This window comes from Mya arenaria, chromosome 4, assembly GCF_026914265.1.
Source record: "Mya arenaria isolate MELC-2E11 chromosome 4, ASM2691426v1".
NCBI lineage: Eukaryota > Metazoa > Mollusca > Bivalvia > Myida > Myidae > Mya > Mya arenaria.
The window spans coordinates 12,337,492-12,365,490 of record NC_069125.1 but is presented as its reverse complement, the minus strand read 5'-3'; the positions used below and the strand labels follow the sequence as shown (position 1 = coordinate 12,365,490).

The window sequence follows — 27,999 nt, the reverse complement described above, 5'->3', positions numbered from 1 at the left end:
GAGACAGCACCAAGTTTGGCATTGGTTTCAACTGTAAAATGTTTCATCTCTATTTTAACCATGTGACCAAATGAAAATTGATGATTTAAATTTTTAGCAATTTCCTTAAGAATTTTCTTTTGAGAGCATGAAATGTTCGGAAGTAAATTAATTCAATTTTTCAACTGTACCCATCAGGTAAAAAACATTGTTTTTTAAACTCAAATAGTAAGCAAGGTAAGACAAAAATAAATTTTCATTCAACATTATACATTGTGTTGAATGCATACCAAAAAGGATACAAAAGGATTGACCAGAGACAGGCACCAGTTTTGGCATGGTTTGAACAGTCAAATGTTTTTAATTTTTTGGTCAATACTATAAAGAATTTTATTTTGAGAGCACATAAGTAAATTAATAAAATTTATTCCAATACCCATCAGGTAGAAAACAATGTTTTTTAACCAGGTTTTCACATAGTGAAACCTGGTTATTAGATTGACGAACATCGTTGTTTGGGTGGGCGGGCAGGCGGCGTCAAATCCCCCCTGAATAGTTTCAGTAAGGGTTGAAATGTCTTGACCAAACTTGGTCTATAGAAAGAGTTTATGGATACCTTCCATGGGATTGCGTTTGGGGTCCCTAGAGTCAAGGTCAAGGTCACTGTTACTAAAAAAGAAAAACGGTTTTAACTGAATTACTTTAGTGAGGGTTGACATGTCTTGACCCAACTTGGTATAAAGGAAGAGTTTATGGATACCTTTCATGGAATTGAGTTTGAGGTCCCTATAGTCAAGGTCAAGGTCACTGTTACTAAAAATAGAAAAAAGGTTTAGACTGAATAACTTTAGGTAGGGCACACATATTGTGACCAAACTTGGTATAAAGGAAGAGTTTATGGATACCTTTCATGGGATTGCGTTTGGTGTCCCTAGGGTCAAGGTCAAGGTCACTGTTACTTAAAATAAAAAAAACGGTTGAAACTGAATAACTGAAGTCAGGGTTCACATATCTTGACCAAACTTGGTATAAAGGAAGAGTTTATGGATACCTTTCATATGATTGCATTTGGGGTCCCTTTGGTCAAGGTCACTTTTACTTAAAATAGAAAAACAGACACAGGCTGAAGTTCTTCTGTCATTCATTGAAAACCTGGCTTCGTCGCATTGCCCCATTTATTTTTTTTATTTTTAAATAGTAAGCCAGGCAAGAGAACACTGTAATAAATATTGCAAAGCCATAAAATGTAGATTAGGTCATGTTTAGTGCTTTTACATTTATTTCGTAAGTAATAAATATATCGATCAACTCACAGAATCAAAAAGTTAAAAACGAGCAGTACCAATGATAATTCAGACCACCATACTTATTGATCTGTCTGAGACAGGCATAACTCATAATTTAATATGAAGTAAAGGCTTTGTTAGAATAAGCCCTTGAAACTTATTATGCACAGTACAACTGCTGAAACCAAGTAATAATTCCATGCATTGATGTCAGCTTATGTCATTCCATATTCATCTTCAAACCCACACATCGTTAATTCTGTGATTTGACAGAGCAGGCTTTAGCAGTGCACGTTTAACATCCTTTCAACTTCCAAGCATACTGAAGAGTTGAAAAGCTGAGTCCTGTATTGTCCGAACTAATGTCAGTCTTTCTTGCTGTCTCTGACAAACTGCATCTGGACATAGTTGGCCGTCTCCGGGTTGCACTTGTCTGGACTCTGTAAAAGTAAATAAGGATAATCACATAATGTTTCAATCAAGGTTTGTGTTAAATTTAATGTTCATACAATCAACTGAGAAATATTCTGGAAATCGGTGCTTATATTTTTTCACCTCATCTTGTTATTATTATATCTAACTAATGAATGCCACCCACTATAAACCTTGTTCCCTCTGGGCAAAAGTTATCCAGTTCCAACTTAGCATCAACCAACCACCAAATGTTACTCTCCTTACAAATATAACCAACCTGTCTGCTAAGGCCAATCACTTTCTTTATCTAACAAATATCCCCCATATTACTTCAACCCTGATATCATCCTTTTTAAAAATATCAACAACCATACATCCATCTTGATATCATCCTTCTTAGAAATATCACCCATCTAGCATTATACGCTGATATCAACAAATATTACCCACCTATTATCCCACCCTGATAGTATTCTCTACAAATATCACACATTCTTCATCCAATCCTAATATCACCCTTCTTACAAATATTACCAACCTTACATCCACCTTGATATCACCCTCTTTACAAATATCAGCATCCTTACATAAAACCCTCATTCAACCTAAATAACCCTACCGAACACCCACCCTGATATCATCTTCTTTACAAATGTCCTCACCTAGCATCCACCCTTCTTATAAAAATATCCCCAATCTTACATGCCACCCTGATATCACCTTTCTTATAAAAATAACACCCAACCGTACATGCCAACCTGATATCACCCTTCTTATAAAAATGTCCCAAATCTTACATACCACCCTTCTATCACCCTTCTCATTCAAATATCACCCACCTTATTTACCTGCCACTCAGCTATCACCATTCGTATGAAATATCCCCCCACTATGCTAACACCATTTGTATGGAATATCCCCCCACTCTGCTATCACCATTTTTATGGAATATCCCCCACCTTACATGTCACCCTGATATCACCCTTCTTATGGAATATCTCCACTTTACATGTCACCCTGATATCACCCCTCTTACAAGTATCACCCAACCTTATCTGTCACACTTCTTACAATATCGCCCAACCTTACCTGTCACCCTGATATCACCCTTCTTACAAATATCTCCCGACTTACATGCCACCCTAGCTGATGTCACCCTTTTTATAAATATTCCCCACCGTTCATGCCAATCTGATTACACCCTTCTTATGGAATATCCCCCACCTTACATGTCACGTTATATAATCAACCACCTGTGACCTTACAAATATCCCCACGTTACATGCAATCCTGATATCACCCCCACTATAAATTAACCCCACCTCACATGCCACCCTGAAAGCATTCTCTTTACAAATATCACACACCATGATATCAACCTCTTAGCAAATATCCCCCACTTTATATCACCCTCTTCAAAAAAAACACCTACCTTACATCCCACCCAGTACCGCCATCCTTACAATCACCCACAAACAACATACATCTCGCCCAGTATCGCTGGCCTTACCCACCTTACATCCTGCCTCCTTGCCAAGACCAATCACTTTCTCCACAAACATCTTCACTTGCTCCAGTTTCAGCTCCAGCATGTACCTGTAGAAAGATTTTTTTAAGAGTTTTTTTTTTAAATATTTGACAATGCTTTTAAATCTTCTTTTAATGTAGAACCTTACTATGTTCATCAAACTTATTTGTATTTCGACATAAATAGAAAAAAAAAGAACGTATCTACTATCTATATCAATTTGTGTATTTCCAGTTTTATATTATTTCCATATATGATAATTTAATAAACATGAAACTTGAATTTATTAAAATATTAGTTGCCTGATATAACTTTTTTTCATCCACAAATACTATTAAAACTACTCTTCAAAACACTAGCAAACTGCTGTCAGCTCTTGGGTGTTGTTTTTCATCCAAAAGGGGGCATAACTATGCAATTATTTAAGTCAGATTCATGGGCCTTCCTTCATGTCTGTTTTGCTGCTGGCAACATGTAAATGTTTTGTTTTGGCCAAGAGACAAGTTCTGACATAAATGCCAAGGTTATTACCGTACAAAACCTCGAAAATCTATCTACATAAAATGGACAAGCAAATAACTGTTAAACAAACAAAACATTCCATTACCTGGCCGACTCAATGACGACAGTTGCAGTGTCAGCGAATGCTGGAGCAACGTCAGGAGTGAGCAGGTGAACCATGCTGTTGGAAAAGTAGACGAGGTCAAATCGGCCCCGGTACTTGGCCTTCCGACCAAGGTCTGGTAGCGAGTTCATGGGCAGAAATGATATACTCACGTTGTTCAGTGGGAGGGGCTCTGAAATTTACATGATGAATTAAGCAGGTCACATGGGGTCAAAAACTAGGTCATTAGGTCAAATCTGAGAAAGTCTTTGAAAAAAAGAGATGCAATATATCCGCTCTACTGGAGATCTAGAATTTATGTCCCTCAGGTTATACAAAGATACTTATTTATACAATATACCGCTGTCTCAAAACAGTACTATTATGCCAGATAACCCCATATACTAGATACCAACACAACAGTGCTGTATTACCATATTCCTGATCCAGTGGCCTGATGTCACTGAGATCGGCCTTTTTTAATTCCTCGGCTACCTCGCGTTCTACCTGCTCTGATAACTTCTCAGCATCTGAAACATCAACAAACATGCTTTTCAGAAGGAATACATTACACTCATTATGATACGGATTAAGAGTATTATTTATCAGGTTTGTAGAAAATTGGATGAGAAATCCTTAAATCAAAAAGCAGACAAGATGTTTAACTTAAGACAATACAACGGCAATAACTCAAGTAAATGAATGTTTATCTAAATTATTTGAGAAAAGATGCCCATAAATATTTTCACCAAGTTTGGGAAAGATTGGATAAGAAACTCGCCAGTAATTTAGCAAATAAAATGAACTAGAAATTTTCTAATGGATGTAGTGATGACAGACCTTGAATATCTCCGAGCTGTAGCAGCCAAAAGTTATATACATACCAGTTTTGGAGTCTGTTTTATCATCTTCAGAAACTTCCTCTTCTGTAATTTCTGCAGGAAAAAAACGTGATTCATTCCATAAATTCTGCTCAGTACAGCTCCAATCATTGCATTGTTTGAATGGTCAATCATGCAATAAAACCTGACTAGATTTCTGATGTAAAGAAAAGGTTGCAGCAATCTAGATAGAATGCAAAATAATCCGTGAAGTACCTGTAATTTTGGGTCCATCCTTCTCGCCAGTTTCTTCTTTTTCAGCAGGTTTTGGTTGGACATACTTTGTCCTGTTAGCGATCTCGTGTAACATGGACATGACGTTGTACTCTGCCACATTGCATGCTGTCTGAAACCAGAAAAATGAGGTAACAGTTATCACACATATTCAACAGAAGAATTTGACCTACAGTCATGTTAGCTTATAGAAACAGGAAAAACCTGGCCTCAATTTCTTGAAATGTCTTAAGTCCCTTATAACGGCATTAAGTTAAGCTCACTATTTCTGTTTTTCAATTATTTGCTTAATATTTATAGGGAATGGGTCTACAACCTCTTGGTGACCTATACCATTGGACAACTCTCAGTCATTATGGCAGCTTATTAAATGTACAGTCAAACCCTATTGGTTTGAACTCCCAGGGACTGGGGAAAACACCTTTAAACTCGGAAAATTCGAGCCAAGTGGGAATGTTTACCTTCAGTATAAAGAAAACGGTCCTTAAAAATCAAGTTCGAGCCAGCAAGGAATTTGAGCAAAGCGAGTTTGAGTTTGACTGTATCACTAAAAAAAGCAAAACCTTGGTGTAGAAATATTTTGAGACTATGAAAAGCAACACTCTGTTTGCTTTTCCTTGCATAACTTGTTAAGCATAACATATTAATGCTGATTTGATGCTCATGTATTTTTTTTTATCTAAAGCTTGAGCATCATAGAACGGAAATGCAGTATTCACACAGGTCAGACAGTTTCCCTTTAATTTTGTCAGGGTAATTTTATTCAAAATCAAAAATGCAACAAAATATACATGGTCATTTCAGGTGTACCTTCATGTACTGCTTGTTGGATTTCTTGAAGAACTCTGTTTCTTCGCACTGTATCCCGAGGGTGACGTACGGACTGACAAGAATGTCCCCCCAGTAGCCGCGACGTGCATGTTTCTCTCCTTCCTACACATAAGTAAAGGCATGGTTTATAGAAGGACCCATAACATTTTCAATCGAAAAAATAAAATAAAATCCTATTCTCATTGGTCCATTAGTGCATACATTAAAGTGGTTTTAATTGAATCATTATGAGATTGATTCATTTTGAAATTCAGTTTGGTTGAAGACAATAAGAGACTACTGAATTAATAACCCAGTGTCCTCACTTTATATGTCATACAGTTGATAACTTAGTTTAAGTAACACAAGGGTATTAGCTAGAGGGTTATGGAAGGGAACTGCACCCTTTCCTTTTTTGGTAGCACTCTTCTGCCCTTATGGAGATCAGCATGGACACCCTCCTGCCTTCATAGATTTAAATGCCTAAATATTTCTTTTATTTGGTAAAAACTTAAAATGTGATTATAAATTCTTCAAAATTTGACATTTGACAATTCCCAACATTTACTTCAAATTCGTAATGATCCAATTCTTCACAATATGCCCCTTTCTCCCTTAGAACCCTGTCCTTTGTGCAGCACCATTCTCTTAATATAACCTGGCTAAAACCCTTGTAACACTCACATGAATGACTTTAAAAGAAGTAAAATCCACTACTTTAGACTGAGCAAATCCCACAGTGGAAATATTGAGGCTATGTTCATTTGTGGTTATTTTTACGTACATGTGTGAGAATTAAACCAGAGGCCATGGTTTTGTTTGGAATTTCGTAGTCAGCTTCCCGTACTTCAAAAGCCTGGCCGTTCTCCCTCCAATATTTATACTCATGGGAATGGATTATGTCAGCCTGAAATCAAAACAGTATGTAAAATTACCTTTGGTCTCCATTAAACAAAATAGTAAACAAACTAACAAACATGTACACATTATCCCCACTTAGCAAGCCCCTCTATATGTTTATCTTTAGATTAACCATATTTTATTCAACATAGATAGATATCATATACTGCAACATTGTATGTCATACTATTATATACATGATATACTGAAACGGATTTAAATGCAAGCAGAGCTTATGTATTTCTTTGAGATACACAATGGGTCCAGCTAATCAATGGGAGTATTGATTGTTAGAATATTGTTAGATCAAGAACTCTAGTTAACTATCTAGTGAGTGCCACAAATCAAACTTAAAGTTCAACTTGATCATTCAAATAACTTTGCCAAAGCTGACCAATAAAGCTTGATGTATCGAAACAGATCTTATAATAACTCAGAAACATTCATTTGAAAAAGCGATTGTATGATACTTGCATTGATAAGGCCAAAAGAAAAATGGTTTGGTAAGGGTTACATCCTTTTCAAAAACAGGTAGGGTAGGTCGGCTTTTTATTATTTTCATTTTATTTCTTTATTACCCGGTAGGCTTTATGTTGGAACGTTATTGTCATCAACGAATAATTGTGGCAAAGTAATATTCTGTAGAAAGCTTTAAAAGTTTTAAACTACATATTATGTATGTGTTTTATTCTAGGCATAAGATTGACCCATGGATGTTTCACTTTGTTTACACAGTTATCCTTGCTGAATATGAACAGTTTCTGAAACAGCTCTATACAGGCAGTCAGGCACTGAAAGTGTCTCTTTCAAAACAATTACATTTCTATGCTCATTAAAAAATAGCGGTCTGTGACCCGACATTTCTGACAAAATTCTTAATATCACAGAAATTAAATGCAACCATAAATTTGTCTATCTTCCCTACCTCTCTCTGCACCAGCCTCATCTGGTAGTCCCAGTCGTAAACATTTATCCGGGAGTCATACCTCGTACCCAACAACTTACGAATTCGCAAATCCCTGTTAAGAAAAAAGTTACTCAGTACGGCTTTTGGACAAATGTACATGTGTAAGCCATGTGCTATTTCATACCTGAAATGCTTATACTGTATGCATTATATTTAGTATCAGATGACGGACATCAATCTTTTCATTTTATGTATTTCATTTCTTAAATTACATCATTGCACTTTTGTTCACATCACAATATTCATAACAATACAAAAATTTCATAGCAAAGTCACAATCAACAATTATCAATAAAATGAGATCTAGTTATATAAAAAATTTGCATACATTATAACATAATAACTAAACTGAATTTTAATAACCTCATTTTATTGATTACTTAACAACAAAATATTCACTTAATAGTTTAACCAGTATTTATTTTAGATTATAATACATCAATCATGGAAAATGATACAGATAAATAACAAAAAATACACGGGTACAGTGAATTCATAATCATTAAGACCAAGAGTATAAGAGCTCTTACGAGCTAACAATAATATAAATGGTACTGTATTGAGAAATAAAAAATAAATAATTCTGAGTCACATTTTTATTATAAAATAATTTCTTGAATGAATGTACCTACAAAACATGTCGGATATACATACCAATATTTTGATACTTCAAATACCCCTGTGATCGCTGGATTTCTCCAAAATTTGAATATGGCATCCAAGAAATCTCTCTCCTTAAACTGCAAAATAAAGCCGGCAATTAGTGTCTTACTTCATATAAAGATTAATATCAGAAGACCAGAACAGTACAAACAGATTGTCATCTCAATGTTTTTGAATGATAAAGTTTGACTGGCTTAAAAATATTCCAGTGATGTACATAAAAAATATTTTCCTATGCATCAACTAGAATTCCGCAAATCAGAAGTGTTAACACGCCTGCCATCATTTTCAAGCAAAGCTCACCATGACCTTTAACCCTGATTGCAAAATCAATGGGATTATCTACTGATCATCAGGCCCCAATTTCTAGAAACTTCTTAAGCTTACCAGGCTTAAGTAGCTTATTTCAATGAGGCAAAGTACATTCTTATATTGGAATTTGATTAATGAAAAATGGTTTATTGTGATTATCATATTGATAATTTCCATCTAAAGCATAAAAACTCTTAAAGAAGTAAATATCATGCAAATTATTGAAAGACAAAAATAGTGAGCTTAGCTCAATCCTGTTAATAAGGGACTTAAGAAGTTTAGAGAAATTGGGGCCAAGGCTACTGTGATGGGGATTTTGGAAGTATTTATTACTCCCTAAAAATGGGCAACACTTTCAAAATTGAATCTTTGGAAGTACAGAAACTTCCAACATATTGAATAAAACTTCCAAAATTGAATGCTCAATGGAAGTACAAAAATAAAAAAATGTGGTGTTAATGTTACATTTCAGGCTATGTTTTCAGCAATTCTTGAAATGGTTTGTCTGAGCCCACTTTTGAAACTGGCTTGTTTTTTTGCAACTCATTTCAAAATAGTTGTACAATAAGGAAGAAATGTTTAGTGTTTAAAAAAATTCCAAAAATGAAGGCAAGAATTTCAAATTCTTAATAGAATCCCTGACTATGACCAACAAGCAGATAAAGTTTCATGACACTCAAAAGTTTTTTTTTATCAGAATACCAATATATTAAATATATATTCTTAAAAGTCACCATGACCTTGACCTATTGACCCCAAAATCAATATTTGGTCATGACCAAAGTGCACATTAAGTTTGAAGCCTATAAGCATAATTGATTGGCAATCAGGGTTCCCGCTGGCGATCGCCATTGTCGCCATTTGCGACAAAATCGCAAAAGTGGCGACAACTTTTCAAATTTGGCGAATTTATGGCTACAACGATTTTTTTCTAAAATATTTTCTTAAAATGACGTAAGTGGTGACCATGCGGCCTGCATGATAATCGATTCTGTCACTGTCATAAATCAAGCGCATCTGCTGGTGCGACAACAAAAATTAATCCGATAATTAGGGCAAGCAGTCACGGCCCAGTCAACACCTCGCTAATTATTGCAGAATTTTATTGCTTTCACGGATAAACAATGACATCCTTTAACTGTTATGTCTCTTATTAGCAAACAATTTTAATATTTAGCTCAACAGCCTTGTTGTTGCGTAATTATCGTGTTAGTTTTAAATATGCAAATCGTAGAATTTTATGTTGTCGGAAAGTCACGTGATATGCAAATTTCGTAATGACGTTTACGCGCTAAAAATAGACTTGCTTTCGGTTTTGTCGCAATTTGTAATTGCTATAAATGCAGCATTCTAAGAGTTCAAAAAGTGTCAAAAAGATTAACAGAAATCAAATAAGTAGGATAAGGCTTCTAATATGTTGGCTGGAGTAAAGAGTAGGTAGACAAATTTATATTAGGAAAGTTATGGCCCTAGTTTGACAATGTATATTTCTTTGAGTTTCCATTTTTTTTTAATTTATCTCATAATTTCACAAATGTATTCTTTTATTGTATGCAGGCATTAGACTGAAATCAACATATTGATGTTTATGTCACATTTTTTGCAATATTTTTTTATTTATATACTAGTCCATATACAATGAATTTTGTCAACAGAATAACAATTTGCTATTAATATCTTGTGCTTCATGTACAACAAAATGTTATGATTTGCACGACAATGTGCTAATTAAATGCAATTTAAGGCTCTTAAAATGCTTAAACCCCATGAGCTTCAGGGAGCTTTGCCCCCTTGGCCCCCAAAAGGGCGCTGCCCTGGACCCGTAAGGGGGCCTATCGCGGCCCCCTTAACCCCCCGCGAAAAAGTGGCGACAACTTTTTAGAACCCAGGGGGAACCCTGGGCAATGGAAGTGTGCCGCCACCACTGAGGGTGAGGCTGATTTTACAATATATAAAACCACATATGACAAATAAGAAGTGTAAAAGCCAGGGGGCCATTTCAAAAAAGGAGTTTAGTCATAACTTCAATTATCTTAAATCTGTATCAACCTCACAATGGCAACACATTGATTGTTTTTATTCCCTTAGATTTGTGACCATTTTTAATACTGGCTGAAGTTCAATTCACACAAATATGTAGCAAAATAATGAATATATGACTCTAAGATAAATTCAATTTACGCCTTAAATTGAGATCTTTTCTGAAACGACCCCCCAGATGCAAAAATGACATATTACAGAATATTACCTTTAACTGACTGAGATCAACAACAGGTAACTTCTTCTCCAAGTAACTAAAGTCAGTCACCATTCTGAAATGGAGTTGAACATAAATTGTTATGTTATGAACAGTTGCACTTTATCATCATATACTACATGTAACAGCCCTTCTCAAAAATGTGTATTAAACGCACATAAAATCTGCATTAAACGCAGCTGTATTGACTCCATATTTTGCAACATATTTTTCTTACCAAATTAAATTAAGAAAAATTCACTTAAAAAATGCCTTTAAGTGTAAAATGAACTTTAAATACACTTAAATACACCTTTTTTTGTTTAAATACACTTTTAGCAAAAATATAACATTATTTGAATGTCGTCATAAAAGTCGTCTTTGAAGGCATCATGGTCGAAGTCACCATATTTGTAGAAGTCATCATCATAGTGAAATTGGAAGTTGTTGTATTCATCGTGGTGGCTGTGGTAGTTGTGGTAGTAGTTGTAGACGTGATGTTACGTCATTAATAAAAATTGTTGACATTGGCCTCGCTATTTAAGCAATTTTGTACGGTAAGTGTTTATGATATAAATAGCATCTCAAAGTCATGGTCAATCAATACAAAATTCATAAAACTCATTTACTAAAATTGCAAAAAAAATTTGCCAAGGCGATTATAGAAAACTTGTTTAAATTATTCCATATTAACACAATAAATGAAGCAAGACTACTCACTTTATAAGTTCAGTGGACATCTTTTCTACATATTCAGTAGACTGTTTTCTGATTAAGATATTCCCAAATAATTCAAGGAACAGCTCTGTCTTTTCTGTAATAAAAGTATATTTGTTACATATAATTCATATAAATATACAAAAAAAATGTGTGGCTATTTAACTATGACACATTAAATTAAGACTGATACAAATTTGCAGATACAACCCAAAACTAGCAATCTAAGATATTAGGGTGCACCCACACACTTCCTAGAAGCAGAAAAATGACTTGCATTGCTTTATAAATGAAAAATACTACCCCGGTATAAGTATTATGAAAATAAAAGTGTTTTTGACTATGCATATCACAATACAATAACAACAATAACATTTTTGCATCTTGGAACAAAAAGAACTGTATTATAGTCTCAAAGAAATGCATAGGAGAATAAAAATTACAAATCTAAACTACAACTACAATCGAAAAGCTACGTAAGGCTTAATTAATGTTGCACGTTTCTGGAAGAAAGATGTCTTGCTCACCTTGTAAGCCCATGCGAGTCTGAGGCTCAAGAGCAATTGTAAGAAACAGCATGTCCCTTGCATACAGCTCCAAACTTCCCTCCAGGATGTGAAACTGAAAATGGTCATAGTGGTTTTTGTATAACAATTTTCCTGTTTGAGTAGTTTTATGATTTAAAGTCACTTGACTTAAAAAATATTTATTAAAGTATTTTTATGAGTGTAAGGCCAACGAAACTAATTATTAATTGTGGCCAAATCAGTACATTTTAACAGTCATCAAAATAAGACTTTTTGATGTAAAAGCCCGAATTCTAATACTATTGCTTGGCATTAATTTTTTTAACAAGCCCTGCTATATAAAATTTGAGCAAGCCCAGAAGACATTTTACCAGTGCAGGGCTTGCGGGCTTGTGTTAATTTCAACCACTATAGAGTACAAACAGAGGTCCAAACCAAATGTGCGAATATTAGCCTTAAATTTAACTAAATACTTTTGGTTCATTAAAAAAACAACTTGAAATTAAGCATTCAAATTTCATTGATTTATAATCGATACTTTGACATCAAAAACAAAACAAATCAACTCTTTTAGATTATTTATAAGATTGTGTACAATTATTACAAACTCTTATTAAAGGAGAAGCGCAAGGCTTGAACATATTTTCATTACATACTATAATTTAATAAGCTTAAAGAAATCCTCTATCCATTTATTGTTCCCTTACACAGAGTTTCCTTGGTGTATGCCTGTATTTGCGGGCAACGGTGAGCAGGACATGTCTCAAGTCACCGGCTCCGACCAGCAGGATATGCACAGGATCTGAAATGTCTACTTGTTAATACTCTTTCAATATAAAAGTATAACTTGTTTCTGAACAAAGCATCAACTGTTAAATTCAAACAAGGGGCTTTTTTGTAGAGAGAGAGAGAGAACACATACAAATAAAATAATATTTATATTTAACATTATTTCTTTATAATCACAAAAATATTTACTACTTTTTCTTACCATTTTCACAAGTTTTTCCTCCTGAACTCCCTGAAAGAAGCAGTGAATTATTTATATTCAGTGATTTTGAAATTCGTTGTGGCAAACAAAATTTCAGAAAAATCAAACTCTAAGCAAATTGGACCCACCTAAAAACCTATCATTGAAGTACTAATTGATAAATTGTATTCAAATGTGTGTTCCAAGAACTAGCTGTTAGCTCTGTTGGTGATTTTGACGAGTTGAAAGGATTCCTTTGTGGGTTTGTATTGGTTTGAAATAAGAGCACATTAATTTTTGTGCATCATACACAATATCCTCCAATATTTACAATCAACTAAGAGCCAGTGATTCCTTTTGCTAAACATTCATACCTACGGTAGTCCTATACTCATTTTTTTTTCCTGATAACCCAATATTCTTCAACATGTGCTTTAAAGGTTATCTGTGCACAGAACTATGCATGGGACTCTTAACTTTATGCTCAGGTCATATGATTTTGTAAGAGTCTGAAGGACACACTCATGTTAATTTGAAAATGAATCACTGAAGAGGAACAATACACTTAAAATAATATAAATATAAAAATAATATACCATGGTACATGTGTATATCTTGTTTTTGTTAAACTATGCAACTGTTTATGTATATGGTAATGCAATTATAGTTGTCATACGGTAGACCACCTCGATGGCCTAGTGGTCGAGCATCCACCGAAAGAAGCTTAAAAAGAAAGCTTTCCTTGCATGGCGCTCAGCATTAAAGGGTATCATTGACAAACTGCACCAAGCAGAGTTAATATTCTGGCATTATATTCTCAGTCAAAGGTAAAGAATTCATGTACAATTTTCATATTTGCCCTCCATCACCGAATCACCGGAAATATTTTGAAACAACTTTGCACAAATGTTTACCAAATTGAACTAAATCACTTGGCATAATATGTAATGATTCAAACCCGGGAAAATTGTCTCCTGTGTATTGGTCTTTCATCAGTCAAATCTAGTTAAAGAACCAAGTGGTCTATTTAAAAAGAAATTCTGGGTATTTATAAAAGTATCGGGAAAAATATTCAATAAAGTACATCGAGACGAAAGACGACAACGCCAATGCCATAATTCGATCAACAACAAAGGGTATTACCCTCAGATTCCAATGTTTCTAACTTGATTTCTTTCAATCTGCTGCCACTTCAGCAACTGTTTACTTCACACAAGTGGTTCAACATTAAAGGAAAATAGGTTTGGATAGAAATCAGAATGGACATATCCGACTACCATTCAACTTATTTAATTCATTCAACAAAACCACGACTATAACATAATAAAAAAAAACCCACACACCTTTTAAAATTTCTTGGAAATCGAGAGCGGGACTAAATCCCCACCAAGTTATCGCACCAAAACCGTCTGTCATCCTTTAACACCGCGACAAATATAAGTCAGATTATTTGCGTGTTGAGACGGGAGCAGACATTTGTAAACAAACCAGTCTCGCGGCAAATATAGCGGAGATACAAGTAGTTTTTCATAGAATATAAATTAGAGGAGTACATTCATAATTTTATTTGGAGTAATGCTCATTGACTTTAAAAAAAATATAATTCATAAATATAACGATTAATCTTTTTTGGGGTAACAAAATATTATCTGCGCGCCGTCAATATGTCAGCCCCCATCTGAAAATTTACTGCATTTTTTCTTCGCGTCGTTTTTTTGTGTAAAATAGAGCATAACTAATTAATTAAAACTTTGATTCTTCATTATTATCCTCTATTCGAATAAACAAATGTCATCGAAGCCATTAAGACTGTGCGTAAACGTTTTTTTACTCTGAAGATATGCCATTTGAGCTGTCAAAATTTGACTATGTTTACTTTGTCCTCTCTCATACTTTGTCCTCTTACAAATATTGACCAATGTATAGCACTGTCACACGGGACCCCCATTTCACGACCCTCCCAGAAGACATTAGCATTTGTTAAGTGGAATCGAACCTGTGACCAACTTGATTAACAGTCAAGTGTGTTACCACTACACCACGGATCCGCCACGAATGTGGTCACAATTTTTTAAGGCTTTATACCTTAACTGCTTTCAGTGAACAACTCTATCTCACACTCCACTTAGGTGTTTATGCTCCTTGAATGACAAATATTGAAAGATTATCACCATTTACTCAAATAATTTCTTACTCAGTATTTACCAAACTTGACAGCAAAATTTACTCTGTTACAATTGCACTGATTATGTATGGTTTGTTGATTTTTTTCTGCTAGGTAATGACAAGACTGTTATATATCCTTATAGATGAAGATGCCCAAATAGACTTGGGGTGGATGATTTTCGGGTGTTTTATCTAACTTTTGGGAATAGAACAATAATTATTCTGACTTACAACTGAAATATACAGCCTTTTTCTCAATAACACCATACTTATTTGCCACCATTTTGTTTTCAGTCAAATTATTTGCTGAATTATTTAATGTAATGTACCACCCAAAAGTGTAGGTTACGCAAAACTTTTATAATGAACAACATATTTTTGGCTCATAATAAGCATGCAGGGAGTTAAATTTTACATCAATTCTGTCCATTTATTAGGACAACATAAGTTTTAATTATCACGATTGTTTCAGACTTGTGAGCGGGGATGTGGATGGAAAGTTTGACACACTGTTCTCACGGATATCCAGCATTCAGAAGAAAAGTGGAGCTTTTGATGTTAGTATTGATTATTGAAAGGGACTCCCTAAAAGATAAGACAGTGCTATTTTGAGTTGGCAAGACATACATGTATATATAACATACATGGAACAGGGTATTGGGTATGAACGGCACTTATATTGTCTTGCTATTGAGGTAGCATTTATAGCAACGCAGTAGAGTGTCCCCCTGCAGAGCAAGGGGTTGTGGGTACAATCCCCACTAGATGCACATAGCATATCTGTGCAGTTTTGTCACATTTGGTGCCTAAGGTAAATCACACATAGTATGATAAGCCTCTAGATCAAGCAAATTGACCTTAGTCTCCGAAATTTGAGGATGATTTTCAAAAATTAAAGTGTGTAACTTGGTATTGGATAAGTAGCTACACTTATACTGATTTGCCACAGAACTAGCTTTTATAGCGACGCAGTAGAATGTCCGCCTGCAGAGTCAGGGCTGATGGGTTAGATTCCAACCAGATGCAAGAATCATTTTTGCGTAGTTTGTCACATACAAACATATGCTCTGTCAATGTCATGGTTTAGAAAAAGATCTAGCTCATTTTATTAATTTGCTTAAAAAGCACACAAGTAACTAAAAAAATAAATTTTATTTTAATGGAATTATAGAATTTAATTTTATTTTAGAAGTGACAGATACATTTTTATCTTTATTTGCTATTTATTAAATGTAGTTTAATGTAACTGTGGTTCAGTTAAGAAATTATTTGTTCTTGTTGTTTTAGCTACTTCTGTGTGTAGGTAACCTGTTTGGTGATTCCAATGATGAATGGAAGAAATACCGGGATGGATCTGCCAAAGGTATGTAGGGTAATGTTTTCTGCATTTTATACACACAAATAGTGCAATATACACAAGATTTCTATTTCTCATTGTATTTTATATGCCCATGGAATGCGCATTTGATAAAACTATTTTAGATGTATTGATGTATTTGTATTTTCTTGATCTTTTTTAAACTGATAAATATTATTATGTAAAATTTGATGTTAATTTTTGTGTTGTTTTCAGTGCCGATACCGATGCTGGTTTTAGGCCCAAACCAGTCTGAACATGTATCAATGTATGCAGATAGTAAAGGCGGGGACCTGTGTGAAAACATAACCTTCTTAGGTATGTATAGGACCCTGGTAAAGTAAGAGTCAACAAAATTTCTTAAGCATCTTATATGTTGTTTGTGTGTTAAAATGTAATTAAATAAAATAGATACAATTTATCAGAAAATGGTGAGAAATTCACCCTCGTGTGGGTGAAGTTTGTGCCCTAATGCAATAATTTGTGGAATTTGTTGCTGGTGATATAATTGGTGGGAATTCTATTCTCCTATGCAAAAATTGATGGGGGGGATTTTGTTTTCCTATCCAAAGAATAGAAGGAGGATTTTGTTCCCCAACGAAAAAAATGGATTGGTTTTGTTGCTCTTTGCAAGATTTGTAGAGGGGGGGACTGTTTGTCCGCAAATATTTATTTGTTCTTGTTACGATACATTTATGATAGTCCCTGTACATAAAAGTTGCAATTGCATCAATTTAAGATTAAGTCATAATTAGAAACATGATTTATCCTCCTAATACAGCTTAAAAATTACCGGACAATTACGGATAAACTAAAATATGTGATTTTTGCAGGCAAGAAGGGCATATACTCAGGAAGTTCTGGTCTTCAGCTGGCGTACCTGAGCGGGAAGGAGTCTGACATCATTTCTGATGACACAAGTTTCAATGCTGTTGACCTTTCCGCTCTCATTGATCCAGTGAAGAATGATACAAAGTTTAAAGGCGTTGACATACTGATAAATTCACAGTGGCCCAAAGGAGTGGAAAAATATGGAACAGAAGTGGTAAGAGGTTGTCCGTTTAAAAATCAGTTCTTATGACATAAAAGGAATATTATATTTCATTTGTATTTTATATACATACAGTGATTTTTTGGGGAATTATTTTTACCGCCTGTGCCTTGCAAATTGGGAAAAAAATGTTGCCTTTGGGAAAATACAAAATCAGGCCAAAATAGCTAATATAGTGGCAAATATACATGTTTTAACGGTTTTATGCATACATTATGCTTTGAAGGAGTAAGAATTGTCAAGATCTTGTTTATATTTCAAGAAATTCATTGCTATTTTATTCATTTACGTAATGGACATTTATCAAATTGGGAAAGAATATAAAATTTTGGGAAAAATGGACAGTTTTTCACAAGGGGAAACAGCCTTTAGAAGGCAGTAAATTGCACCAAAAAATCACTGACATAATCAAAGCAATTAATAGTCATCATCATTGATTGTCATTGACTTAATTGTGCACAAGTTCTAATCTTCCACCATTGAAGTGAAGGCATGAAGTGGAGTGTGAAATAATTGACTGTCATAAATGAAAGATCCATTAAAGATGATAATAAGATGCCTCAATATATATGCAGCTAATCCCTTCACTAGAGCTAAGATATTTCTTTAGTAATGTCCCATGTTTGACTGCCTCATGCTGCTACTGCAAGCATAAGCCTTTGGAATCCATGGCAGTGTTCCTGGTTTAAACGATGATCTCAATATTCTTCAAATATGAATGGTTTCTGATTTTTTTTTTTATTTGTATATAACAACTGTGACTGCACTGACAATCATCTAACATTTTCCTACTGAACTTTGTGTAATTTTTTTTTAACAAATCTTAAAGCAATTACAGTCATTTTACAGTTCTCCTACTTAACTTAGTGTTTTAATTTATTTCTGTTTTTTCATAAGACAACTGAATGCTCCTCTTTAGCCAGGCTTCAAGTCTGATGAGTGTGGATCAGAGGCGATATCGCAGCTTGCCCTGGGCTTGAGGCCACGTTATCACTTCTGTGGACTGGAGGGTGTCCACTACGAAAGGCCCCCATACAGGAACCACAAGGTCCTGGCTGAACCTTCTAGACATGTAACACGCTTCATCGCCCTCGCTAATGTTGGCAACACTAAGAAACATAAGGTACATGTTGTTCAAAATGGTATTATTTGAAAGCGTCATTAATCCACACTCTTTAACATGTTTAAATTGAAATATGTTAATGTTGTTTGGCCAAGAAAGGCAGCTGACAAACTGTGCTTATCAACGCTTTTATACCAAATTCATTAAAAGTTATACACCAAGTGGTTTGGGATCAAAAATTGGCTCTAGTTTTATTGTATACTTATAGCTTCTTACTTTGAAGCTTTCTGTTCAATTGGTTTCCATAGTTATTGCTGTTAAGTTGTAACTTAAAGCTGCACTCTCACAGATTGAACGTTTTGACAACTTTTTATTTTTTATCTTGGAACGAGCCAATTTTTGCGAAAATCCATGTAAACCAGTTATATAAGACTGCTGACAAAAAAATTAGATCGCAGATTGTTATATTTAAGTTCAAAAATTGTTGTTTTATACATTTTTCTTAAACCGTTAAAAAAGATGGCGAAACGTTCAATCTGTGAGAGTGCAGCTTTAAGAAAACTATGTTCCGAAGAAAACAGATAAGGAATTGCTATTACTTTGGTTATAGCTCAAAGACCATTCAAGCATAAAACTTGGTACCCACGTTAACAGGGACTATATGCTCATGTATAGCAAGGCTTCATTTATTATTGAGTTATGCCCCTTTGTTCAGCTGTTCAACTGAGAAAAGACAAGAACAGACTGGCAATCATTCTGCAGTACCGGTATTCTTGTTTAAGAAGTCTTCACTGATGGGTGATGTTTATTCCAGTACTTGTATGCCTTCAACATTACGCCACTATCTGATATGGAGCCTGCTGATCTCAATTCACAGCCGCAGGATGTTACCGAGTGTCCGTACAATTCCAAGGCTTTTCAGTCACAGCAACCAGACACACAGGTACAGAGTAAGGCTTGGGTTGTAGTAATGTCATTGTCTTAATTTTGAAAGGTTCAGTGCACTAAAACTTAAACCTTGGCTATACCTTCAAAATAAAAAAGTGTAGAGTTTTAACCAGGATTTAAAAAGGACAGGGTGCTGCAGAAAAGAGACAGGATGCTAAGGGTAAAAAGGGCACATTAAATTAGGCTATGAAGAACTTGAACGTTATGATTTGGCAGAAAATGTTAGAGCTTGTGTTAAATTGAAGTAATATTAGGATTCAACTGCCAGACGTGTAAAGCGTGTATGTATTTATAATCTTGTTAAAAGAAATCTTTGACTGTCTTTAGCATTTATTTCTATTAAGGCAAAAGGGTACCCATGCTGGTCTCCATGAGGACATGGGTGATACTGAAAAGGGATAGGGTACAGCTCCCTTCCATAACCCTTCAGCTAATACCCTAAAAAGCTATTAAGTTAGTTAAATGAAACTTGGTACACTTGTTGTACATGTGTATCAAAGCCTACAGCTCTGGTTTAACTATTTTCAACAGTATTTACAATCTCAATGATACATTAGCTTTAAGTGATGATAAGTGACCTATCAGAAAGTAATCTAATTTCTGTTTCCCTTTAAAAGTTGACAATTCACACTGCTGGCCATTGCAAGATGTGAAATTAAATACTGTTTGTTTGTTATGTGACAGGCGCAGCAGTTTTTCTATGCCACACAGGAGGGAGGGAAGAAACGCCCGGGCAAGGCTGGCGGAGACAGGCCACAGAAGAAACATAAACGTACATAATAATTATTGTCTCACTCTTACTTCTGAATTCAACTTTTTGATATCAATAACTTGATGTCTCTTATTTTTGACATTAGTGCAGCAGCAGGTTACTACCAAGAAAGAACAAGTTCAATGTAGTTTATTATTCCATCAGCAATAGTAGATTGGTAGTTATTAAATATTATTATCACAACAAACAGTTCATTTATATGGTGTTTTATTGTTTTGTCCAAAAACCATGTTGTTCATTCCTTTAAATCTACCTTGAAAATAGCCATGCCTTTTGTTACGGACATTAGTACTGGGGTGAGTTCATAGGCAAAGTTCTAATTGAGTACCACTAGAGCTCTCATAACTTAAAGAACGACTTATCTTGTCAAAAATAGAATATATGTAAACAATTAAAAAAGAGGAGGAAAGGTTAAGCTTTGCCTCATTCAAATGATGAAAAAGTGATTTTACTATGCAGATTTTCGATGCAATGACCTAGATTTATAACAATATATGACTGCGAGGCACACAAATTCTTGCCATGAGGACCTTGGCTGTGCCCTATGCTAACTTAGGTATTAAGTAGGATAGGAATTGGCTATATAGCCCTCAGAAAACAGCTATAGCAAACACAACACAATAATATAATATTACTTCCAAGAATACAAACTTGAGCATGATGTTATGAGCCTTCAACAGAAGCATAATTAGATTTCCCCTGATTTTAGCGGTGTCGACGGGACCATGTTGGTTCTGCCTGGGGAGCCCCGAGGTGGAGAAACATCTTGTTGTCAGCGTAGGAGAAGAGGTACGTACATTGTTGGGCTCTTCTAATATACCCACCTATCAGTGATATTTGTGCAATTTTTGCTGAAAAATCTTTGATATTTTGTGCTTGCAAATATTATATTATTTTATTGTAAATTACTGTATTGAGGACAATGTTGTTGGATAATTGCTAGTACAGGCATGAAGACATGAGATTTTGGGACCATTCAAATTTTTAATAACATTGTCACTTAAACAGTATAGAATATAGAACAATATACCATTTATGAAAATTTAGTAATTCTCCAGAGGTTAGAGAAATTTTGCAATTAGTCAAACTGAGTTTGTTATAAGTTAGTCAAGCTATTGCAATAATTCATTTTTTAATAAAAACTTCTTATTTTTAAAAACTTCTTATAAAAATAAAAAAACAGAACCTTAGCCATCTTATGTGCAGCCACATTCGAACATGGACTAAAATAAAAATGAACCCATCGAATTATTACAACATACAGCATTTAATAGGGTTACTGTGTATTACAGACATACCTGGCCCTCGCCAAGGGTGGATTGGTGGCCGATCATATCCTCATACTGCCTATTGGTCACTATCAGTCCAGTGTCACCGCTCCTGAGGAAGTCATCAATGAAATAGACAAGTATCCGGTCTTCTTTGTGTTTAATTTGTTAAAATTTTATTCCATGTATTCCATGAACGTGTAAGCATGTTGTTAACTTTTCTTGTAGTGAATAGAGTGGTTGCAAAGGTATCACATTCTGAATATAAGGGGGTGGGGGGGGGGTGTTATCAAGCATTTCAACTTACATGTTTTGACTTCAGAATTTCAATGTACGTGAAGGCATTGTTTCAATTTTCAGGTTAGAAAATAAATCTCTGAGTTCTTCAGGCAGTTTTTTAATATTTAAAGAATTACACAGAAAATCAACATTGTTAAGCCAGGGGAAGTAAATCTTGTAGTATTAATTTAAATTATCAAGGGAGGCCATTGTTGTCCTCACTCTTTCAGAAGGTGTTTTGTTATGGTAGTGGAGTGTTGCTTATTCTTAGGAATGTGTTACAGTATAAGGAACATAAATAAGATATGATCTTCTTTTATACAACATACAAGTACGTTCATGTATATACACATATGCTTACTGTTAATGATAGGATAACTCACTAGGACGTTTAAATAATAAAAACACCTCCTTTTAGGTCAATTATAATCTCCCTTGATGATTTAAATTAATCCTACATGATTTTTTCCCTTATATTAACACTTGCTATACCTCTTTCAGATACAAGAAATCACTGAAGAAGTATTTTAAGAAACAAGGAAAGGCTGTTGTTTTCTTTGAAAGGAACTTCAAAACTCAACATTTGCAAATACAAGTAAGTAGCTTTTGGTTTTGTATTTATGGTACAAGTAAATTTGCACTAAAGTGGAGGCAGTTTCTTTTCATCATTTTGTTATTTAATAAAAAAATGCTTTAAAATCACTAAAAATGGGCCTTGATGAGTTTTCCCAATTAGAAACGGGTTTGATTAATGTATTCAGTTGTTCTTATTTCATGGTCATTGATTTGATTATCTACATGCATGTTTATTCAAATATCCATTTCTTACCTGTTCATATAAACAAATGTACTAGTAGCACACACAAACATTAGTTTTACCATAAACCTACCATTTTTCTTCAATAAACAATTGACATTATGGCGAACCACCCTGATATAAACATTCACTTCTGTTAAGCCAATGGAGAGGTATACAGGTCACATAATAACCCTAGACAAACAAATATTCGTGAACTATGAATTCATCATATTTTTTGGTAAACAAAGTAGGTAATAAACGTGGGCGATCTTTATACAATTTAGAGTTATTGCAATTAAACAGCCTCAGTCTGTATTTATTTCAAGTTTCCAACGAGTCTTTCTTCCAGGATTTATAACAACACAAGCAATTTGGTTTACAAGACAAGTCACTTGTAATGACATTTCTAATGTTATAACATAAGTTGTTCATGAATCACAGTCATACAAAGTTATATATTCATACATGCATGTGATAATGGAATAATGCTGTTAATGTATATATAATTCTATTACGAGGGGTTCCATTGAACATTACATAGAGAAACAGGTAGAACTTTTGCACCTTCATTCCTTGATATGGAATTATAGTCGAAACCTGTTGGCTTGATTTCCTTGTTGGCTTGAACTGTATGTAGAAACAGATTTTGTTTTACTCTGTGTAAATTTTTATTTCTGCTTGGCTTGATATTCGCAGGGCTCGAAGTGTTTTGGCTGTCCCCTGGGATATCGAGCAAACTGTTTCTCAAAATTTGAAGGCACTATTTTATGATCACATGTGTGTCCATATATAATGTGACATTTAATGGAAAAATGATTATTATTGAGATTAAATTCACGTTTTCATTATTATGCCTAAGCTCTTAAAGTCAAACTGCAATTTTGTTACAAGGAATAAGGCCAGTCTCATGGATTAGCTGTATTTCACCCATCACTGATACAAATATTAGAGGCCCTCATAGTTGATTTATCCAGACAACATCTTTTTATTAATCAATGGACACAGGTTATTGCTGATGACTTTCACACATGTTAAACAACAAATAGATTTGATCAGGGTCTTGCAAAAGTGAGTCGCAATTATGATCATGGAACTCGTATGTCTTACATTGAGAACTTTGTATATGCTGTTCAATTAAATATAGAAGGAAATGCGATGAGCTTTGACATTTAAGAATCAATACAATTTGTGTTACTTATTTATCATATCTCTTGGATGTATCTTAATTTTGGACAGTCTCCACCATCTCATTATTGCTGACGACATCCAGATAAATGATTTTTATTCATGGATCTTTTACCGTCTGCAGGCTGTTCCCGTGCCCAATGACTGTATCCAGGAAGTAAAGGACACTTTCATGGAGTGTGCGGAGGAGGAAGGCATCGAGATCAACGAGATACCAACACACTCAGACATCAAACAGGTACTTAGGGAATCTGACCCACAAATAAGCGAGTTAACTAATAGCTCCTCCATTAACCATACTGTGTAATTTTTAGGGATTCAAACAGATATTTGAATGTTTGAATATTCTATCAAATGTTTGGTATTTAAATGTCAAAATCAGTCATGGAATATTCAATGTTTTTTTTTTTAATAAATAAACATTATACCTACAACTGTGTTGTTGTGTATAAACTGTCATTTCTTTTATGATTGGCCTCCTAATACCATGTGTCATATGGGACATATCGTCGGGAATTATAAACAGTTCCCAAAATTTACAATAACTGGCTATTAGACAAATGACATTAAATCAAATTCCAATTATTTTTGGTACATTTTTATGACCATGCCAATTTAGGGTTTAAGGAATCGGCCTTCACACCAATGTGTTGTCTTGACTACCAATTAATCTTTGCAATATTGCTCATTTCCTGTATTGCTGTACAATAGACAAGTCAAAATCCATGTTTGTTTTCGTTTTCCATAGTCATATTTAGAAAAGTTAAATCCCAGAACAAGGCTGCAAGTCCCATGGAACGACCCTCTGTTGGCGCATTAAGTCATATAACCTGGAACTTACGAATTTCGCCGATCCAATTTTGCATTGTTTACAAATATGAACGCAGTTGGATTGAAATAATTTGATTTTGTTTGTTCAAAAGGTATTGTCTTTTGTTGGGATTTATTCTGAAAATGATTTTATTCAAACTGATCTTATAATAAGTGTTACCGGTAGTACCTGCATGTGGGTGCATTTGTTTGCATTTGTTTTAAATACTGTAAATAATTTCAGATTGCCCAGATAGGGGTGCCATATTTTTATGCAGAGTTGCCAATTGGAGAGAAGATGTTCTGTAGAATACAGGCTTCCAAAAAGTTCCCATTACAGTTTGGAAGGTAAGACTTTCACACATTTTCTTGTTCATCTTTTATTGTTTAACTTAGAAGGGTTAGGTGCTCAAGTGGCACCTTCCAACATTGGCTTGTTGTGGTATCATTTAATTAACCCTTTACTTCATGTAAACCTAAGCCATTTCAGGCTGCCAGTTCATGGCTTATCAGTTCATATCAGTACCCCTACTTCATAGGAGATTATTGATATTATTGGAATTTTAACCCTAATGTATTACAAACCTATTTTCTTAGTATTTCTTTTGGTTTAATCAATAAGTCATCAATGTAAAGTTTATAGAGAATTAAATTTCCAATCCAGTCATATAAATTTTATTTTGTTATCTAAATTATTTCCGCATGATATTCATAAACAAACAGAAAAATATGTCAAATTTGATGAAAATTAATTTTTATTACACTTTTATTTATCAAACATAACACGAAATATTATATAAACAACATATTTTTATAATTCATTTAATGCAACCTGAATTGAAACAAAGATGGACAGAATTAAAAAATAGTTCACAACAAAGAAGCACGGTATATTTATATATATGATACAGAAGAAAAAAAAAGTTGATCAACAGTCACAGTACGTATAACTTTCTGTTATTTAACACTACAATGAGCAAATAAAGTTATTATTCAACTACTAAATGAGGCCTGCATGTTATTGTTTACTAAATTTATATCGTTTATTGCATGTCCATGTATTGTCATTTGGGTTTGATTTTAAAAATCCTCATTTCTCGTATCCTTGTGTGCGTGATGCCGAGGTCTGAATTCTCGACGTCGTACTCAATGTCTCAAACTCATTTTAATTGAAGCCAGAATGTTCCGATTCGTCAGACAAACACTGAAATATAAATGACATTATTCAGGAATGTTGTTTTAAACTGAAGTTAACAAGGGCAGAAATTAGCTCTACATTGCATTCTTGTGTATTCGAAAACACGTGTTTCAACAGCTGATCGATGTTAAATTGGGTCATGTCAAAGTTTAACAATAGGGATAGTCATTATTTTATAACACATTTGTACTTACTTTCAATTTGTAGAAGCAGATGCGCATTTTTATGACCGGATTAGCGAAACAGAAGTGACACATATGTCCCATATAATGATTTATGGCCTTTGTTTATACAAGCCAGATGATTTTTTGTTTATCCAACATGGTCGACATTTTGACACGTTTTCGAACCATGACCTGTGACGTCAGGCGCGTGATCAATAAAATATAGTTGTATTATTGGTAGTTAATTATAACTTGCAGTATTGTGTAAATTTCCACGAGGAAAACGAGACAGGAATGCCCACAAACCTGCGCAGTCAACGTTTTACGCATGTTTGATACCAGTGACCTTATTTCGCGATTTTCCGAAATTCTTTAAATAGTAACATAGTGTTTTTTTTAGTGCATTGTATTTATCGATGTTTATACTTCATGAATATGAATTTATAGCGCATAAACAAGCATCAGGTATGAAAATAAATGCCCCTACATTACGAATACGTAGGATTACGTATCTATGAAGCTATGGATAAAACGTTAAGATCCGTATCTATGAAGCTATGGATAGATAAGTAAAATTGCGTATCTATGAAGTAAAGGGTTAAAGGTTATATATTAAGGAACCATACCACTTCATAACCTGTGTGTAGTTAACACAGCATTGTTAAGCCAACGAAAATCTTTATTGGGTATTCCTGACCTGCATCGTTTAGACTGTTGCTGTTCTTTCTACCATTGTTCCAGTTTAGTTTTAAACAGTTGGCAGTCAGGTTCAGATGTTTTGACACTTACATCAAAATACTGTATTCAAAAATCCTTGAATCAGGCTTTCTCTGATACTTAATTAAATATAATCAGTTATGTCCCCAGAAATCCTTGATTATGACTTTGTTTGCCACTTAATTAAAAAAAAAGTTTTGTCTTTAAAAATCCTTGTTCTGGCCTTTTTAGCTCATATAACTTCTGAGTAATGACCCCAAATAACATTGAATATGGCTTTCTTTGACACTTAAATAAAAATCTTGAGTTATCATCATTGAATCTGACTCTCTTTAACACTTCTAACAAAAATAGTTAGTTACTCATTCAAAAAACTCCTTGTATCTGGCTTTCTGTTTGTTCAGGGAGGTGTTAGCAAGCCCGAGTATCCTTGACATGACCGAGCGGGTGGACTGGAAGGTTTGCAATGTGGCCAAACACCAGGAAACGGAAATGGCTGCCACATTTAAGGAAAAGTTCAAAAAATATGACTTCACTCTCGACGAGTAGGTTAATCATACAACAGATACACAGGAATCATTATATACCCTGGTGCTTAAAGGGGAACTAGTGCCTTCTATGGCCTGGTCATATGGGTCCATATTCAACATGCACTAGGCTTGTTTGCAAAAGAAAAACACCATGACAAGTCTGGCTTGCCAATAAAATCAAGTCTAAGGACTGAAATGCAATGATCTCAAATCAGCATTCTAAATGCGGAAAACACAAGCTGTATTTCTTTGTTCATGAGGAATCAGGATTTCTGTCATATTAAACTGCATACTTATTAATTTTTGAATTTTGTTGTGGGGGGGGGGGGGGAATAAATATTGTTGTTGGTAATGAAATTTATTGTTGTTGGTACCATTTACCATACTGACCATCATGTTGCACTATTATTTGTACAAGGCAATAGTTTACCTGGGGAACTTTCTTGGCAACATTAATATTTTCTGAATGTGTATGCATGTAAAAAATACCAGGTAAACATACTGGCGCCATCTTGATTACGACCAACTATGGTATGAGGAAGTTTTTCATGTCAATGTCAGCGTTACAAATAAAATTGAACGTTTTGTCTGCCAAATCCAATAAACTATGGCTGAACTGACAAATACATCTGTAACTTCGAAAAAATATATTCATATGAAGATA

General features: G+C 34.4%; 2 protein-coding genes across 3 annotated transcripts; one reads left to right on the top strand and one right to left on the bottom strand.

Annotated features, from left to right (window-relative positions):
- Positions 1 to 1,235: 1,235 nt before the first annotated feature.
- Positions 1,236 to 14,510, bottom strand: LOC128233085 (dynein axonemal assembly factor 3-like). The gene is made up of 16 exons (XM_052946965.1): positions 14,372 to 14,510; positions 13,050 to 13,079; positions 12,766 to 12,860; positions 12,059 to 12,152; positions 11,535 to 11,628; positions 10,827 to 10,890; positions 8,258 to 8,343; positions 7,562 to 7,655; positions 6,521 to 6,643; positions 5,737 to 5,859; positions 4,909 to 5,038; positions 4,696 to 4,746; positions 4,246 to 4,341; positions 3,815 to 4,004; positions 3,194 to 3,275; positions 1,236 to 1,705 (listed from the first exon to the last, which is right to left on the bottom strand). Exons 1-16 carry the CDS (start codon positions 14,442 to 14,444, stop codon positions 1,631 to 1,633), a joined length of 1,500 nt encoding a protein of 499 aa, XP_052802925.1. The 5' UTR covers positions 14,445 to 14,510; the 3' UTR covers positions 1,236 to 1,630.
- Positions 9,518 to 27,635, top strand: LOC128233084 (CWF19-like protein 1). 2 transcript variants are annotated; one of them, XM_052946963.1, is made up of 14 exons: positions 9,518 to 10,011; positions 15,667 to 15,751; positions 16,482 to 16,557; positions 16,768 to 16,869; positions 17,385 to 17,596; positions 18,522 to 18,725; positions 19,480 to 19,608; positions 20,298 to 20,385; positions 21,095 to 21,174; positions 21,678 to 21,793; positions 22,434 to 22,527; positions 24,041 to 24,154; positions 24,971 to 25,074; positions 27,210 to 27,635. In XM_052946963.1, the coding sequence occupies exons 4-14, from the start codon at positions 16,779 to 16,781 to the stop codon at positions 27,352 to 27,354; spliced, it is 1,377 nt and encodes a 458-aa protein (XP_052802923.1). In that variant the 5' UTR covers positions 9,518 to 10,011; positions 15,667 to 15,751; positions 16,482 to 16,557; positions 16,768 to 16,778; the 3' UTR covers positions 27,355 to 27,635. The 2 variants fall into 2 exon arrangements, with proteins under 2 accessions (XP_052802923.1, XP_052802922.1); XM_052946962.1 differs by lacking the exon at positions 9,518 to 10,011 and adding an exon at positions 14,687 to 14,839.
- The last annotated feature ends 364 nt before the right edge of the window (positions 27,636 to 27,999 follow it).